At 41.6% G+C, this 16,864-nt stretch overlaps 2 protein-coding genes across 2 annotated transcripts in view; both read right to left on the bottom strand.

Moving 5' to 3' along the window:
• LOC112070887 (pyridoxal phosphate homeostasis protein) overlaps nt 1-15,161 on the bottom strand; it is a 24,657-nt gene extending 9,496 nt beyond the window's left edge. Inside the window, exons 1-5 of the mRNA XM_024138339.2 lie at nt 15,043-15,161; nt 11,707-11,814; nt 11,561-11,596; nt 11,386-11,461; nt 10,964-11,104 (exon numbers count right to left, since the gene is read on the bottom strand). Of these exons, the coding sequence (XP_023994107.1) occupies nt 10,964-11,104; nt 11,386-11,461; nt 11,561-11,596; nt 11,707-11,814; nt 15,043-15,132 (451 nt within the window). The 5' untranslated portion in view covers nt 15,133-15,161. The remainder of the gene's footprint in view (nt 1-10,963; nt 11,105-11,385; nt 11,462-11,560; nt 11,597-11,706; nt 11,815-15,042) is intronic.
• Nucleotides 15,162-15,490: 329 nt separating this feature from the next.
• LOC112070889 (small nuclear ribonucleoprotein G) overlaps nt 15,491-16,864 on the bottom strand; it is an 11,290-nt gene continuing 9,916 nt past the window's right edge. Inside the window, exons 2-4 of the mRNA XM_024138341.2 lie at nt 16,341-16,363; nt 15,855-15,979; nt 15,491-15,719 (exon numbers count right to left, since the gene is read on the bottom strand). Coding sequence (XP_023994109.1) covers nt 15,669-15,719; nt 15,855-15,979; nt 16,341-16,363 — 199 coding nt within the window. The 3' untranslated portion in view covers nt 15,491-15,668. The remainder of the gene's footprint in view (nt 15,720-15,854; nt 15,980-16,340; nt 16,364-16,864) is intronic.

Genomic DNA, 16,864 nt, shown 5'->3' with positions numbered 1-16,864 from the left:
ATACATACACTCTGATCAAATTATTAAAGCAAGCATTTGTCATTTTTAATCTATTCTGTTAAGTTGAGTGTGGAAGCAGGTGAAAAGAAGTATCGTTTGGTCTATCAACAATGACAGCCATTCCTGGGTCTGCACAATCTGGATGGAAAATTATTGAGGTATAATAGAGTGACATATTGTCACTCCTATTTGACACTATTAGTCATTAAGCCATACTAGAGAGTATTTGTGCCCTCGGCCTGGAGGAAAGTCGAAAGTAATCTCCACTACCAAGCGAATTGTAAAGCTCCCTTTCCTGGCTCAAATAAGTGACTAATAGCTGCTACCAGCCCTAAGTAAACGTTTGGGGGGAAAATGATGTGTTTGACCAGATACATGCATTTTTACGTCAAAAAAAAAGAGTTTTAGCAGCTTTAGGGAAGGACATTCAACAAACACTTACAAAAATGACTGATTGATTGGCTGAGAGAAAATTGGCTTTTTGACATAATCAATAGTCTGCTGATGAAAAACAATATGCGTTTGGCTTTAGACAACATGCTGCTTGGATGTGTTATTTAATTGGAAGCTCTCCAACATTGTCCAGTAGAATCAGGAATTCCCCCAGGGCAGCATGTCTAGGCACACCTTACTTTTCAAGTATTTACATGACATACGCCACTGCGCTTGAGTAAAGCCCAGTGTGGGTTCTATGTAGTGATTCTGATATTATTCAGACCCGCTTGAACTTTTTCCACATTTGTGTTAGGTAACAGCTCTTATATAAATGTATTTAAATTGTTTCCCCCCTAATTCCAATCTACAACACATACCCCCATAAGAATACAGCAAGCAGGTTTAATATATATATTTTTACATGGTATTTTAAAAAATAAACGCGACAATATCACATTTCCATAAGTAATTCAGACCCTTTAACTCGGTGCTCTTGTTAAGAACTTTGCAGCGTTACAGCTCAAGTTTCTTGAAGCATGACGCTACAAGCTTGACACACATGTTTTTGAAGAGTTTTCCATCCTTCTCTGCAGATCCTCTTCCTGCTCTGTAGGTTGGATGGGGAGTGTCGTGCACAGACTATTTTCAAGTTCCCGAGATGTTTCGATCGGGTTTCAAGTCGGCTCTGGTGGGCCACACAAGGACATTCAGAGCACTTTCTCCAAAGCCACTCCTGTGTTGTATTGGCTGTGGCTTTAGGGTCGCTGGCCTGCTGAACTGAACCTTCGCCACAGTCCTGAGGGTCCGAGCGTCTGGAGCAGGTTTTCATACAAATGATCCCTCTGTACTTTTTCTCTGTCATCTTCCCTTATTGACTGTGCTCAGTCCTGCACTGAAAATATCCCAAACAAATGCTGCAACCATGCTTCCCGTAGGGATGGTGCCAGGTTTCCTCCAGACGTGACACTTCGTATTCAGACCAGAGTTCAATCTTGGTTTCAATCAGAGCGAGAATCTTGGTTTCTGCATGGTCTGAGAGTACTTTTACTGCGGAGTGGCTTCCGCTGGCACTCTAAATAAAGGCTGATTGGTGGAGTGCTGCGAGATGGTTTGTCCTCTTGGAAGGTTCTCCCATCTCCACGAGGATCTCTGGAGCTCTGTCAGGTGGCATCGGGTTTTTGGTCCCTGCCCTTGAGTCTCAGTTTGGCCAGGCGGCCAGTCTACGGAAGTCTTGGTGTGTAATCCACTTCTTTCCATTTAAGAATGATGGAGGGCCACGTGTGTTTCGGGGACGCTTCAATGATGCAGTAATTTTTTTGTTACCTTTCCCCATATCTGTGCTCGAACAACGATCCTGCCTCGGATCTCCATGACATTCCTTCGACACGTTGCTTGGTTTTTTTGCTGCTGACATGGCACACTCTCTACTGTGGAACTTTATAATGACTGGTGTGTGCCTTTCCAAAATCAATGTCAATCAATTGAATTTCCACACGTGGATCTCCAATCAGTTGGAAAAAATGAATTAATCAATTTCTAGAATAAGGCAGTGACTAAACTGCTTGAGTAACCTGGATTTTAAAACTGCTTGAACAACCTGGATTTAAACTGCTTGGGTAACCCTGGATTTTAAACTGCCTTGGCAGCAGTAATAGGGATCATGCTTCTTATATGCAGGTGAGATTTCAATGTAAGGAGGTTTGATGGAGAAATACGTGTGATGTGTTGTATATGCATAAGGCTCACCATCTCTGTCCCGGTCCGGCAGGAACTGGTGTCCTCCCCCCAATCTGGGTTCTTTTCCTAGCTTCTTTCTTCTTGGGGGAACTCTTTGAAGATAAGTCAGTATTCACTCTGATTGTTCTTAAGAGAATAATATACATAGTATTGTGGCTATAACAACAGATTTTTATTAAAACATCACCAGTCCCTTCCTCTCTTCCTCTTCTCCTTCACAGTCTCCTCTTTCTCTCCTCTCATCTTAGGCATTAAGGATGAAATGGCAATCTTTTCTTCTGCTCTTCCTTTCTTTTCTTCTCCTTCTGCTTCTCCAGCTTTCTGAAGGTAGAACCAGAACAAAAAAAAGAGAGCAAAGATGAGACACTGACAGATATTTGAGGATCATAACAAACAAAAAAGTGGCAGGAATCGAGTACTTCGGAATACGTAACTCACAGCATCAACCTTTGATTGTCCTTCTTGGCCAGTTGCTTTTTCTCGTTCTTTACAAGAGCTCCTGCTGGCCTCAATCCTTGAGTGTCACCAGAACCTGACAAGGGAAGACGTATTGCAGTAAGATTGTGTTCTTTCACAATTGTATTCAAATTCATATTAAAAAGGCAAGTCTGAACATGGGAAAACAGTCCCATAATATACTTCCAACAGTGCTGGATTTGAGCTTGCTTCCACCATCATAATGAGCTGAGAACTTCCTTGTCTATGTTGGACTTACCATGTTGTCTGTAGGATATTCATATAGTAAGAGGGGAACATTGGCTAGAACGTTAAGGCTACTCCTGTAAGCAGGTGTGCGCAAAGGCTATAGATCTGCTCGTTTGATATATTTCAGTAACTAGATAGCATGAATAGCAATACTATTACTCAGCTAACAAGTGAACTGACCTGAGCAATTTCTCCTTTAGCTGTGAGTTGTTCATCTTTCTTTTCACGCTTTTTATCAGCTGCATGGCTCTTCCAGCCTCGTTGCTGCACCTTTGTACTGCGCATGACTATATCTTCTGAGAATCAAACAGCAATAATAATCTGGAAAAAGTAGCTAAACGCTCACAGCACCAGACATACTTGTCTAAACAACATAATCACTGGTTTTTTATAACGTGTATAGCGAAACGTTATTGTAGCTAGATGCTGAATGTTCCTCGCATATAACAAACACGACCGGAATGGTCTCGGTGAAGTGCATTCTGGGAGTCGTGCGAATCAGTAAAAAAAGCCCGTGCAACCATTCGGGGGTTTCACATCATTTACAAATAAAAGTAAAGTAGCGAGTTGGTTCCATTACTACCTGACCCTGCTGCAGGGGACAACAAGCTTGATTTGACATGATGCTCACTGCACTGGCGCTGGAATTTATCATATTATTTTGCTTGCGTTCTGCTCATAACGCTCTCTATTTCAATGTGGAGAAGACGGAGAAAAAACTGCTTATAGAGAGAATTCCAGATGAGACTAATGGTTCTATGGTAAATTATTATTTTAAGCGGTTATATAAACGTTAAGCTGGTTACTGTCAGTGCTTTGGTCATACGGTATTTTGCTTAATCAGTCGTTTAGTGCATGCATGTCTTTCATTTCCTGACAGATGTAGGCTAGATTTGTGGATAAAATATTATATAATGGGTCTTAATAATAACATTTTTTTTTTGCTGGCTTAGCTACAAAAGACGAGAAGGATTATACAGTATGTGACTGTGGATTAGCCAACGTGTTATTTGAATATGGAATTGCCCTTTATCGAGGCTGGGAGGAATAGCCTTTCATCTGGCATCTCTTATTATCAGGAATACGGACCAGCTGTGGGACAAGCAGATGGGATCCTTCTCAAGCCACCCTGGCCTTGGAAAAATGGCATGTGGGAAATCAAGATCCAGATATCTAAGGTCAGTCAAACAATGAGAAAGATTAGATACACGTTACCACACTCAAAGTGTACAGTCATACAGTTGTGTATGTATTTCATACACGACAATGCTCACGTATTTCATCGGTTGTCTCTCTCTCTCTCAACCCTCTATTCTTGATATTCTGTCTCGTCAGTATGGGTGATGGACGGTTCACCTTTATTCCCATACACCAGCGAGCACCAGATCTGGCCTGCACTCCAATCCACCAAGCATGGCCCTTTTCGTGGCGGCAACCTGGTATGAATGGGATTGTTGTTTGGACATTTTTTCTTTCTCACAAAAAAAAAAAACTTTCGTATAGAGTAAAACTGCGATAGTCTTGGCATTCTAACTTGTTGTTTCCGTTTAGAGGTCCACTGGATATTCAGGTTGGTGAACTACAACAACTCCGATCGGCAGCAAAGACAGCTCACAGAGCTGAATTAGAGCTCGACAATTACTGGCCAAGCAGAAACAGGATTCAGAAAGACAGAACTACAGCAGGTGGGGTTGAAAGAGACATTACATTTTGAGTTGAGTAGCTTCACAACCATGTGGGTAATAATTTATTGACATTTATTTTATCTGTAATGTCACATACAAAGCTGTTGTTGGAATCATGTCTTACCTTGTCTGTAACGATCTAGTGATGTCTGTGTATCTCTTTCTAACAGTAATGTGAGGAGGCCGTTCCGCATGAACGAGGGCAGCACAAATCAGCATGTGCTTTGGTGGCTCTATAGTCTCAGACACTTACTCCTCATCGTCACTGGCAATCTGGCAGCTCAGCACCTCAAAGAGCTTCTTTGAGGCCAAGAAGTTGGTGTTAATGCTCACAGGAACATACTGATTGAGTTCAAGACAGCAGTGAAACCTAACAGAGTTGACTGGCAGAGGAGACGCTTACAACTTGGGACAGAAAATTGAGAAATCTGGTTATGTAATTGTCCATTATTATTATTCTGTGACTTTATTTTGTGATCAGTAAGCAAGTACATGTGTCATTTCTTGTATTTTGTCCCCCTTTTGTATTGTTTTTTATATCAACTTTTGTTGGACTTGCACAATAAGGAGTGGCAAATGTACTTTCATATTTTGTTTCACTTTGTTTTTGTAGATTATCATTCTGCATACTTTTGTTTAAACAGGTGCCAGCCTAGTGGTTTACGATTGGGGGCCAGTAACGCGAAAGGTTGCTGGATCGAATCCCGAGCTTGACAATCTGCCCGAGAAGGCAGTTAACCACTGTTCCCCGTGCGCCAAAGACGTGATGTAGATTTATGGCAGCCCCCCCGAACCTCTCTGACTCAGAGGGGTTGGGTTTAAAGTGGAAGTGCATTTCGTTGACCAACTGATTAGTATCCCCTTTCCTTTCTCGATTATTGTGTTGTTAGTCTGGATAAATAATTATAGCAGAGCTAAATAGAGTTTAGCTCGTCAATGACTAACCTGTTCAAGCAGAATGGCCACACACATCTTCACTTCTGTTGAGGAGCAGTATCATTCAGGAAACCGGGGTCTTATTGATTTTTTTAGAAGTTATGGTCGCAAGCAGCACATTTTTTTTTATTTCTTCCAAAGACCAACCATATTTTTGAATCAGGTGGCGATTACATTGGAATGTTATGAAATGAAGCTATGAAAAATACCCTCAGTTATTCCAAACTGAATCTAGATATCAGTAAGATGTGATAGAATATTATGATGGAGATATGAATTCAACGAACTTCATAATTAAATTAAGGTTTTTGTACTTTCGTTGGCTGGTCATTGCTATGTATGCAATGAAACAATGTAAATGTAATTGGTTATCGTGATTCTTTGGTTTATGTCAAATTACTGTACATTTTCCTGCATAGGAAAAGTACAAAACCCAAGTTAATTTCAACAATTATTTTGCTTGTCACCTTCTGCAGTATCAATTTAATCCGTAATCTCATTTTAAGTGATGTTTGCAATGTTTATTTGCAGTTCCCTTAGTTATGTGATTTAGTTTTACATTGATACGTAAAGCCATTTTGAACATAACTAAGTAAGAAATCATAGCAGAACGCACCTATTCTTCTTTGCATAGGTTAATTTTTCCAGTGCACCAACACATAACTCAGACAAAAATAATACTGATATCCACAAGATAATACTAGTGTAACTATTTGTATTGAGTGGAATCTACATGCAGTTTTGTAATTGTGTTTATCAAGAATTTAAAAAAAAAAAAGGTTAAGTATTTTAGACAACCATACAGAATTGAATTTGGTCAAATACCATCCTCAATAAAGGGGGGGGGGGGGGGGGGGGGGGGGGTTATGTTTTTAAATCACAAGTATTTGCCAGAAAAATAGGACATTTTTACTATGTAAGATACCCAATCACTGGGGATATTATCAACAGTCGAGAGTTAGTATAGGCATTATCAAACATTAGATCTAAACTCATCTCTGCTTGAACTGCTCTGAATGATCGAATATTTAATAGTCAAGCGTGTTAAACGGGTAATCTATTGAATCTAGAGTTGGCTCAAGATCGAGATGTGAGCTTATAGCTTTTTTTATATCAATCATTCAGACTGAGTAATGAGAATCTTAGCCCTAATGTGAGTAGTTTAAAATCTCAGTTTGTAATGTCAACTTGAAGATTGGAATTCCGTCAAAAATGCCTCAATGAATGCGCTCCGTAGAAATGAATCTGAAATCTAGATCAACCAAAGGACAATTTTTTTCCCAGTTAATTCTCCTAAATACTGAATTCTTTACACCTGTGTGAGTGTAGGAAGGAGAAACATCATGGTCTGTCACAGTGTAGACGCTCATCTTTCTCTACTTGCTTCTTCTGTCGGAACCTTTTGACTTTTCCTCTGTGACTGGGAGTGGAGTGTTGCGGATAATCCTATTACGAAATAGTATACCAACTCGCCATTGGCTTGAACCCACTCAATCTAAGGAGGAAATGGAAAAGAATACCTCAGAAGGGTATAATTTATACAAACAGCATGTCATTTGAAGTAGTAATGGTTAGCTAAATCAATATCTGATAATTCAATATGTTAAGAACATATTGTATATAGAATTTAAGAAGGCTGAGAAGTAGAGACTTACCGCGTGTTTCACAGTCAGTGGACATGCCCATACTAAAGCTCCACATCCTCAAGAGGGCAGCTGTATGACTGGCACACCTTCTTGTCGCCGACTCAGCAAAGCCTGATTGGTGATGCACAACAGAATAACACACACTTAGATCTTTACCAAAAGCCTTAACATACTTTTTTATTTTTTTTAATTTAACCAAGCAAGTCAGGGTAACATATCAACAATACCTGAAAATCTGGGTTAGGGCCACAAGCTAGGTCGTAGCCAAGCGCCACATGGTCATCAGTCCCGAGAAGTGTAGGGCAGAGCATTTGGATAAAATGTGTTTCACTGTGTTCATGTTCAACGGAGGATCCATGTTTACCTAGTTGCAACAATAAAACTCTGTTAGTTAAGTGTATCTGTCTGTCAGCAGGTTGACGTTTAATTGTCATGAGCCTTTCCCAGGGAAAAACTGAACGGGTTCCTCTAGATGGGCCAGTTGCAATTAGTCTATATTGGTAAGAATACATGCGAAAAACTTTTGGGCTTTTTGGTCTTAATTTTAAAAAGGGGAATGGAACATTCTAGGAAGTAAACTCTAAGCAAAGATATGTATTCCATCCACTATACTAAATGTTCATTTAACATAAACACATCTCACATTTTAGTATTTGATCGTCGACAAGGTTATTCGAGCTTATGGTCCGCGCCATTTTAATTGTCATAGTACACGATGGCGCCAGTGCGTCAGCAGGCAGAATTGGTTAAAGTGTTCTGCGGTAATTGGTTTTTTGCGCGGAGAATGAACGAAGAGAGAGAGGTTTAGGTGCGGACAACGATGCATGGCAAAGCAGTAGTAATTCAAACATAGACGCATAGCGCCAGGCTGTATAATTGGGCTCAACAACAAAAAATCCTCGGTATACTACATCGGCTGCCAAGAACCCAACTTTGAAGAAGTGCTCCATTGTCCTGAGAGGAAGGACGCGCTAGATCGAGCTAGCAGGATCTGCAGACAGCACTTTGCGGAGGCAGACTTCGCGATGAAGGGCACTTTCGATGCGGCAACCAGGAGTTTCCGAATAGAAAGGAGTCATATGCCTAGTTGAAGCCCTCTGCTTGCGCCTCCATTTGAAATTAAGGGTTATGGTGTAGGGGTTACCGACCGACCATCAACATCGCAGACTTTGGTCCAAAGTTTGGAGTCAAGCAAAAGCTACTGAACGAGGAGACTCAATGCAATGGAGCGTGAGGTACCGTTTTACCGTCAGGACTGTCGTGGACTAGGCTAGCGTTAGATGTTTGCTGAAAAAAAATGTCCGTGTTGTGTGTGTGTGTGTGTTGTGTGTTGTGTGGTTGACAAGCATACAACAGTAGCTTGTTAATGCCAACTGATATATTTGGTTTTACTTGTCTTAACAAACGTTTGTTTTGTTTTCAGGATGACATCTTCATCCCTGAACATGTTTTCATCCTGGAGGAGACTGTGGCAGGAGGAGACTGTGCAGGAGGAGACTGTGCAGGAGGCCAGAGGGTGGTTCATGCAATCTATGTTATTTCTAGGCTATTGTTTATTTTAAGTATATGCAGTGATTCTTCAATATAACTAGAGCCTAATAGACGCCTTCATTTTTTTTTCCACGGAAAGAACGGTTAGTACAGCATGCCGAACTGACCCCTTGGTGCAGAGGTGTTCCTGTGCTGTGGTGGAGAGAGGTCCACCGGGACCATCTAAAGAGCTCGGGGTCAGCTAGATTGCGCTCACAACCATCAGTATACAGCCGAATCTGCCCGTAACGCACAGACGAAGAGTGAGATCCGTGAAGACCATAACTCGCTGTAATGAACCTGAGATCAGAATCACAATCTCAAGTGTTCCGTAAATGGAGAAGGAGCAGGCCGTTCAACAGCGATTTCAAAGATACACCCATCCATAAAGGGAATGGGAGTGGATGTGCTACCATGTCCCGCTTCTGCTGTTCGACTCTCTCTCAACCTATGAATACTCAGCTATGAAAGCCAACTGACATTTGCTCCTGAGGTGTTGAACTCTTGCACCCTCTTAACCCGTGGTTAGTATTTTGTTGTTGTTGCATTTTTCACCCCCCCCCCCCAATTTCGTGGTATCCAATTGGTAGTAGTTAAAGTTTTGTATCATTGCTGCACTCCCATACGGACTCGGGAGAGCGAAGGTCGAGAGCCTGCGTCCTCCGAAACACAACCCAACCAAGCCGCACTGCTTCTTGACACAATTCCATCCAACCCAGAAGCCAGCTGCACCAATGTGTCGGAGGAAACACTCGGTGACGTGTCAGCGTGCACTGCGCCCGGCCGCCACACAGGATCGCTAGTGCGCGATGAGACGACGGATATCCGAACCCTCGCCAACCCGGACGACGCTGGGCAATTGTGCGCCGCCCCGTGGGCCTCCGGTCGCGACAGAGCCTGGGCTCGAACCACTGCGATGCAGTGCCTTAGACCACTGCGCCACTCGGGAGGCCTTGTGGTTAGTATTTTAATGTAAAAGGGCTTTTGTAAAATACATTTGATGATTGTTGCTGTGCTGGATTCTGTGTATTTACTGTCTGAGTGATGGGACATGTTTATAGTATCTGTAACATGTTGTTGTGTATTTAATCTGCATCTTAACTTCTTAAAAGTGGTAATCAGCAGTAGAAACAAATAACAAGTGTCTCCCTGCTCCTCTTTTGACAAAAAGCTGAGGGATGGGTCTGGAGAAATGTAACCACTCTCAAATGCATAGACAGAGCTATATAGATGCAAGGACTGACCATCCATGATATCAAAATTGTAATCCTGTTTCTATGATCTGTTTCCACTACCATGTATCCAGTTCACTTTTGTTAGACAGTCTGCTAAATGGTATATATTATTAAAGTCTACTTTGACTGCCAACTAGTTGCCCAGTGTAGTTACCATTCCTTTCAATAGATGACAGCCAACGTAGTTGAAGTCACTAATCTAGCGACAGGGACACGGGATTAGTGCGCACTGAAAGTAGTTTAATCTTCAAAGAAAGTTTATCTGGTTCGTTTGAACTGTTGTTATAGTGGACAAGCTAACTAATACTATTTTTACATAAGGTGCAGGCATTAGGTCTATGTCTCAGGTTAGGCTAGATTTACTAAATGAACTGGTTTTATTCAAGGCTATGTGCGCCTTTTGGAGTTTATTTCATTCTCTGTTATAAACTCATTCTCAGTCTCGGAGCTACTCGGTAATCAGACATTTTTGGGGGGTTCCAAAATGTTCTCTCCTGTCAGTGATGCAACAATGCCAATATGGAGATTTACAGTTACAGTTAGCTGACGTTCTAAATCCTGGTGTTTCCATTCCGTTTAAGGTTAGGCACTGGGGTTAGAGTGTGGTGGTGGTTAGGCACTGGGGTTAGCATGGTGGTCGCGGTTAGGCATCGGGGTTAGCAGTGTGATCGCGGTTAGGCACTGGGGTTAGCAGTGGTGGTGGCGGGTAGGCCTAGGCACTGGGGTTAGCAGTGTGGTGGCGGGTAGGCACTGGGGTTAGCAGTGTGGTGGCGGGTAGGCACTGGGGTTAGCAGTGTGGTCGCGGTTAGGTTTTTAAAAATCTGATTTTATGACATTGTGGCTATGCCAGCTAGTGACCTCTCTGCAGAGCTGCCTCCAGTACATGAGCCATCTCAATAAATGCCTCCAGTACCTGAGCCATCTCAATAAATGCCTCCAGTACATGAGCCATCTCAATAAATGCCTCCAGTACATGAGCCATCTCAATAAAAGCCTCCAGTACATGAACCATCTCAATAAAAGCCAACCTCTGTGTGTGTGTGTGAACACTTACTTTCCTCCCCACTGGTGTTGATCTGAACCATGATCTTTAACGTCTGCGTACTAGCTGCTCTCAACCTCTGCCAGGAGCTGTTCACCTTGTCGGCCAACTTGGCTGAGTCCACCGTCTCCACCATGAACAGGTTTGGTACACCTATGGGATGTGTGTGAGTAGAATTAAGATCTGTCGGCTCTACTAAAGGTTTCTATGGAATTGTGTTCAAAACTTGACAAAGACCGATTTTGTGGTCGAAACATGTCAGCTTTTTATATATATTTTTTTGAAGTGTGTGAGTAGATTGATGAGTATAGGGAGACATGCAAGTTGATGTTGAAATCTTTAAATATGGAGACCTATGATGCACCCGAGCAGAACACTACACTATTAAAAATATGAAACACAAAACATAACATGTTACACAAGATGTTACTTACCCAAAAGTTTGTTGACATTATTCTTCTGTAAATGGCCAATAAAATGCCACTCGATTTCTGGGCATGATTCTAAAATCTAGATTAGGACAGAAATAAATATGTTTGATTTTTACAGATGTCGGATAGACATGTCATGAGATGAAGAATAATGTGACTTCAAACCTTTAGAACCGACCTGAGGATTTGATGCTTTATCAACAAGTTCATTCACCTAAAAGTCAAATTAAAAAGTCAAACCACCAATGTCAAAACACTAGCAATAAAAGGTGTTATGAGTAACCTGTATAACATGTTCCCATCATGTACAATACAAATACTCACATAGTTTTCACCAAAATTGCGATGCCCTTTTCGGTACGCCTCGATCACCATGTCAGGTGGTTTCGTCTTACTTACAGCGACCAGGCGGGGCGGCACCACGGGCAACGTCTTGGGTGGGAGAGCAGAGGAAAAAGAAGAGCAATAAAATATATGGTGAATAAATGAACGGATGTATGCATGACATCATCATATCCAAAGGGATAGTCACATCTTGATAAACCTGAACTACTTCAGGACAGTCCAGTATATATCTGGTGCTCATTAAGGAGGGCATATTGGGGGCACAATATGGAACGAAGAGAAATAGATGGTGTAGACAATGAAGAATTGTGCTAGCTGGCATTAGGGTTAGCAGTGAGGTCAAGGTTAGGCATTAGGGTTAGCAGTGAGGTCAAGGTTAGGCATTAGGGTTAGCAGTGTGGTNTAGGGTTAGCAGTGTGGTCAAGGTTAGGCATTAGGGTTAGCAGTGTGGTCAAGGTTAAGCATTAGGGTTAGCAGTGAGGTCAAGGTTAAGCATTAGGGTTAGCAGTGAGTCAAGGTAGGCATTAGGGTTAGCAGTGAGGTCAAGGTTAGGCATTAGGGTTAGCGGTGGCAACGTTTACAACACAACCCAGATATACTGTCCAAATGCACGTATTTAAGCCTGCTGGAATTTCTTTACAAGATGACGACAACCTGTCATTAAAATCTGAAATGGTTGTTGTGTCTGTCCACGCAGTAGGCTATTATGTCGCGTTCGTCGTGTCAGAAATGAGTTAAAATGAACTCAAATTATTATGAGATACCCGATGGGTTGGACGATTCTCTTCTCATCACTCATCTTTAACACAATGGAAAAAATATGATTTATTATTTAAATATTGAAAGTGCGTGGGCTACGGCGAGATACCAAATGGTGCAGTTTCAGGCCATGTGGAGGAAAATTATGGGGGCGCTGGAGATGGGGTGGAGGCTAGTAGGTCTGGACAGGTGTGATGTAGCTGTCGTTTGTATGTGTATGTTTTGTATTGTTTATCAAATATAAAATTAAATCAATATTTAATAATGCTGCGTTCATGTCATGTCGGAAACTCGGAACCTCCGAGTTCAAATGAATGAGATTACGTGCTCACAGTATTCCCAGATAGTAGCTAATATCCCGCTTAAAATCGTATCCCAAATAAGACGTATAGATGCCCTTTCATATCCCGCTCACAAGTATCCCTTTATCCATGACTAAACAGAATATTCCTAAWTTAAGTTTATATGGGCTAAATMAATTAGTAACTTAAATATGGACACTGACTGTAGATCTATGACCTTTCACATGTYTCCTAACTCCTGCAGAATTATYCATTTCTTGCAGTAAAATTATACAACAAATGTTAATTTTGTCTCAGGAAGAGAGTGGAGAATTATMWTTTATTACTTTCAGCATCTCTTGAGAAAATGCGAATTCGGTGTAGTGTTATCTTTGACTCTGTTATGCAAGCAGACAGTATTTCAACCACATAAAATATGCACCCAAGACCAACTGAAGTCTTATCAGAAACGTGTTTCATCATTTTCTCAATTTTTAATTTCCTTAAAACCGGTCGAACTGATGACATTTGGACATTTTCCACAGGACCAATCTTTCCAGTGTTTTTGCGTTCTCCCCGGTTACTAGTGCATTAATTATATCAATGCAAGATATTATTATGGTGAGCACTACTTTATTTCGTCTTCTGGGGCTACAAGTTATGACAAGACAAGCTGGATGTAAAAATGGCCTGCAATGTTGGAAATTCTGAAGAGAAAGTGACCTAAATTAGGGGTGAATGTAGCCATACGGTGATGTACAGAGTATCAACAAAATACATTATGGAATTATGGTGCGCACGTAGCCTACAAAGTGATTTGTTTGACAATCAGATMAAGAAAAAAAAATCTAAAACACCCATGATGTTAAACAGAGCCTGCGAAAAACCGCAGTAAATGKGGTAAGATGTTTGCATGCCACAGTTCCCATCTAAAATCAGCATATCCCAGGCATTTTATCCTAGTTTCTCATAACCGGGATACAAGCTTTTTGGGGTTATTGTAAACGTGATATGTTCATATGTGTCAAGTCAAAAACAGAATACTTGAGTATCCCGAATAACAACGGGATATCGGTGGTCATTGACCTCTATACAAAAAGTCCTTGCTTGGTGGGCTAAACAACGAAAAAACGCCACCTGCTGGATYGAGATAGATTTTCCGTCGAGTTGGGCATCTCTTCCTCTCTGGTATTACTTTACCGGCTGGGAAAATCAAGCCTAGACGATAGTGCAGTTTCTAAACCCAGAGGCGTAACACCGCAACACTTCCGGGAACTCTTGCGAAACAGACCAAATTTACCGGGGCCGGGGTTTGATAAATCAATGACAAGTGAACAATTATTCCTTAGTTAATTTTCTCGAAATCTAAAAGACAACCTAGATTCGAGCCAATATCTTAAATAATGTAGTTGAACATGTTATTAACTCCAARCTCGTGAAAGTGAAACATTTTTATTTTCGTCAAAAACAACTTTACATATATATCGTGGTCCCGTGTGGCTCAGTTGGTAGAGCATGGCGCTTGCAACGCCAGGGTTGTGGGTTCATTCCCCACGGGGGGACCAGGATGAATATGTATGAACTTTCCAATTTGTAAGTCGCTCTGGATAAGAGCGTCTGCTAAATGACTTAAATGTAAATGTAATATCGAAATGGGCGCCTTTGAGTTGACGGCCTACACATGCGCAGTTCGGCGCGATACAACCGTTAGATCCATTTACGTGTATCTACGCATGATATTAGATAGCCAACGTCACCACGACATCGCCTACAAGTGTCATCGGGGATTTCTATTTGGAGAAGCAATTTTAGGATCTCTACATTACTGTCTTTGGTGCAGATCTAGCGCACACTATCGGCTGCCTKGGCTAGTTCAATTGTAGTGGGATGGTGTCGATTGAACCAATACAAACGTTAATTCAATTACTAAACAGGTGTGAACGGAAGTTGATCGGATAAATGTTTTGCAACACTTARGAAACATTGTTGACGTTAACGTGATAGTGGAATAATCACTGCAGCAGCAGATCGTCTAGAACCCTCCGCGTGGTACAGAGGTGGTTGAAAAGAGTTGGCTTCACGGGCCATGCAATAGGAAAGAGCTAAGTTTGTTAGCTAATTAGTATATTTCAAAATGTAATGTGCATTTTATGGTGTAACGTCTCAAAGGTTGCGGTGTTTTGCCTGACATACAACTGGTCCACCCCCGCTTTTAAATAAGACAATTTCGCACGACTATCTAAAGTAGATACGGGTTCTTCCCAACTTGACTTACCTTGGGGCGACGTGCCGCCGCTTGATTTACCCTGTCTACCACCGCGTGTAACGCTTTTCCAACCTCCTCCGACATTCCTACTTTCCACATACCCTCAATACACTGTGCAACCAATGGTAGAGACCGGCTCTGCGTAATCAACACAAACGTGATCAACCTGTCAAAATAAAAGTCCTTTCTCTACCATAGAAAGCCTGTGTAAAGTGAGACGGCGACCCCTTGTGTTGACTGTTGAGAAATCAACCCGTGTCCATTAATTGTAGTCACGTGTGTAAAAAAGTGAGAAATTGGGGAAATCAGTAACACGAATTTTTTTAGGGACAATAACCCTCAATGTTTGAATAGATTTATATCTCCATTGTATTTTATCACCTAACTATAATTTGACCTTAAATGTAATCAAGTGGTTGAAACATGTAGGGGTATAAAAAAAACAATTGTGCAAAAATAAAGAAAACAAAATACCCAGTTTATTCACAAGATTTCACAATTCAAAACATTTCCAAATGAAACATCTGTCTAAACGTATCAAATACATACTCTATCAACAGSAAAAACAAGGAAATTACATAATAAAAAAAGTGTATAATGTCCATTATTCAACTTCTTTCAAGCCATCCCCACCCTCATACTCTCTCAAGTGCCTCCAACATGATGATGCTGTTTCCTCTGATTACCTACAGAAAGTAAACCAAAACAACAACTGATTTACATGCATAAAAAGGTGTGGTGACATTGATMAATAAAATTAAAATGTGTCTGTCCTCAAGAGGTAGTGTGTAAATGTAGTTGACAACGCCGTTGGTACTGACCACCATGCCTATGGTGTTCTGTATTCCTCCAGGTGCCATCTCCAAGCAGTCATCCATCACCAYGTTCATGAAGGGGTCAAATCCTCGCAGGACTCCTTGGACCTGCCTGCCACCGTTCAGCTTCACTGAGGAACAAGATGTTGAACTTTGAAGACCTGGGGCGCATTAATTACGCCCATTCTGTTGCAAAACGTTTCTTAAAAATGCAAGCAAAGTGAACAGGGAAGGACCTACCAGAATTTGTCTGTTAGAAACTCTGGACTAATGATTACACCCGTGAACTACATTTCAACAACAGTAATAATGAGGGCAAGCCAAATTYGAGACAACTTCAAGGACTGAAATAGAAAGTATGGCTAAGAAATTGTACATTGGGTTTGTCAATTCATGCAATCAAAGCCTCGGTTGGCTCTGGATGCAAATAGATAATTCATAGTTTGTCAATTCAACTCAGCAGAACCATCGATATTCAGAATTAGTACTCACAAGAAAGCTTCTTGTCCATGAACCTGAAATTAGCAGAAAATACATTATTATTATTTGCTAATAAAGATAGTTACACCACAAACTGTATGGCTTTACCAGAGGAGTTGGCTAATATGTGAGTGTACCAGAGAGGGGTTGGCTTGTGTGAGCGTACCAGAGGAGGGTTGTATATGTGAGCTGTACAGAGAGGGGTTGGCTAGTTGGTGAGCGTACCAGAGGAGGGGTTGGCTATGTGTGAGCGTACCAGAGAGGGGTTGGCTCATGTGTGAGCGTACCAGAGAGGAGGTGGGCTATGTGTGAGCGTACCAGAGAGGGGTTGGCTCTTGTGAGTGTACCAGAGAGGGGTTGGCTCTGTGTGAGCTGTACCAAGAGGAGGGGTGCTCTGTGTGAGTGTACCAGGAGTGGGCTTCGTGTGTGAGTGTACCAGAGAGGGTTTGGCTCTAGTGTGAGCTGTACCAGGAGAAGGGTTTGGCTCTGTTGTGAGTGTCCAGAGAGGTTTGGCTTGTGTGAGTGTACCAGAAGGA

The sequence above is a fragment of the Salvelinus sp. IW2-2015 genome, unplaced genomic scaffold (genome assembly GCF_002910315.2).
Source record: "Salvelinus sp. IW2-2015 unplaced genomic scaffold, ASM291031v2 Un_scaffold1451, whole genome shotgun sequence".
NCBI lineage: Eukaryota > Metazoa > Chordata > Actinopteri > Salmoniformes > Salmonidae > Salvelinus > Salvelinus sp. IW2-2015.
This window is presented reverse-complemented; position numbering and strand designations above follow the sequence as displayed.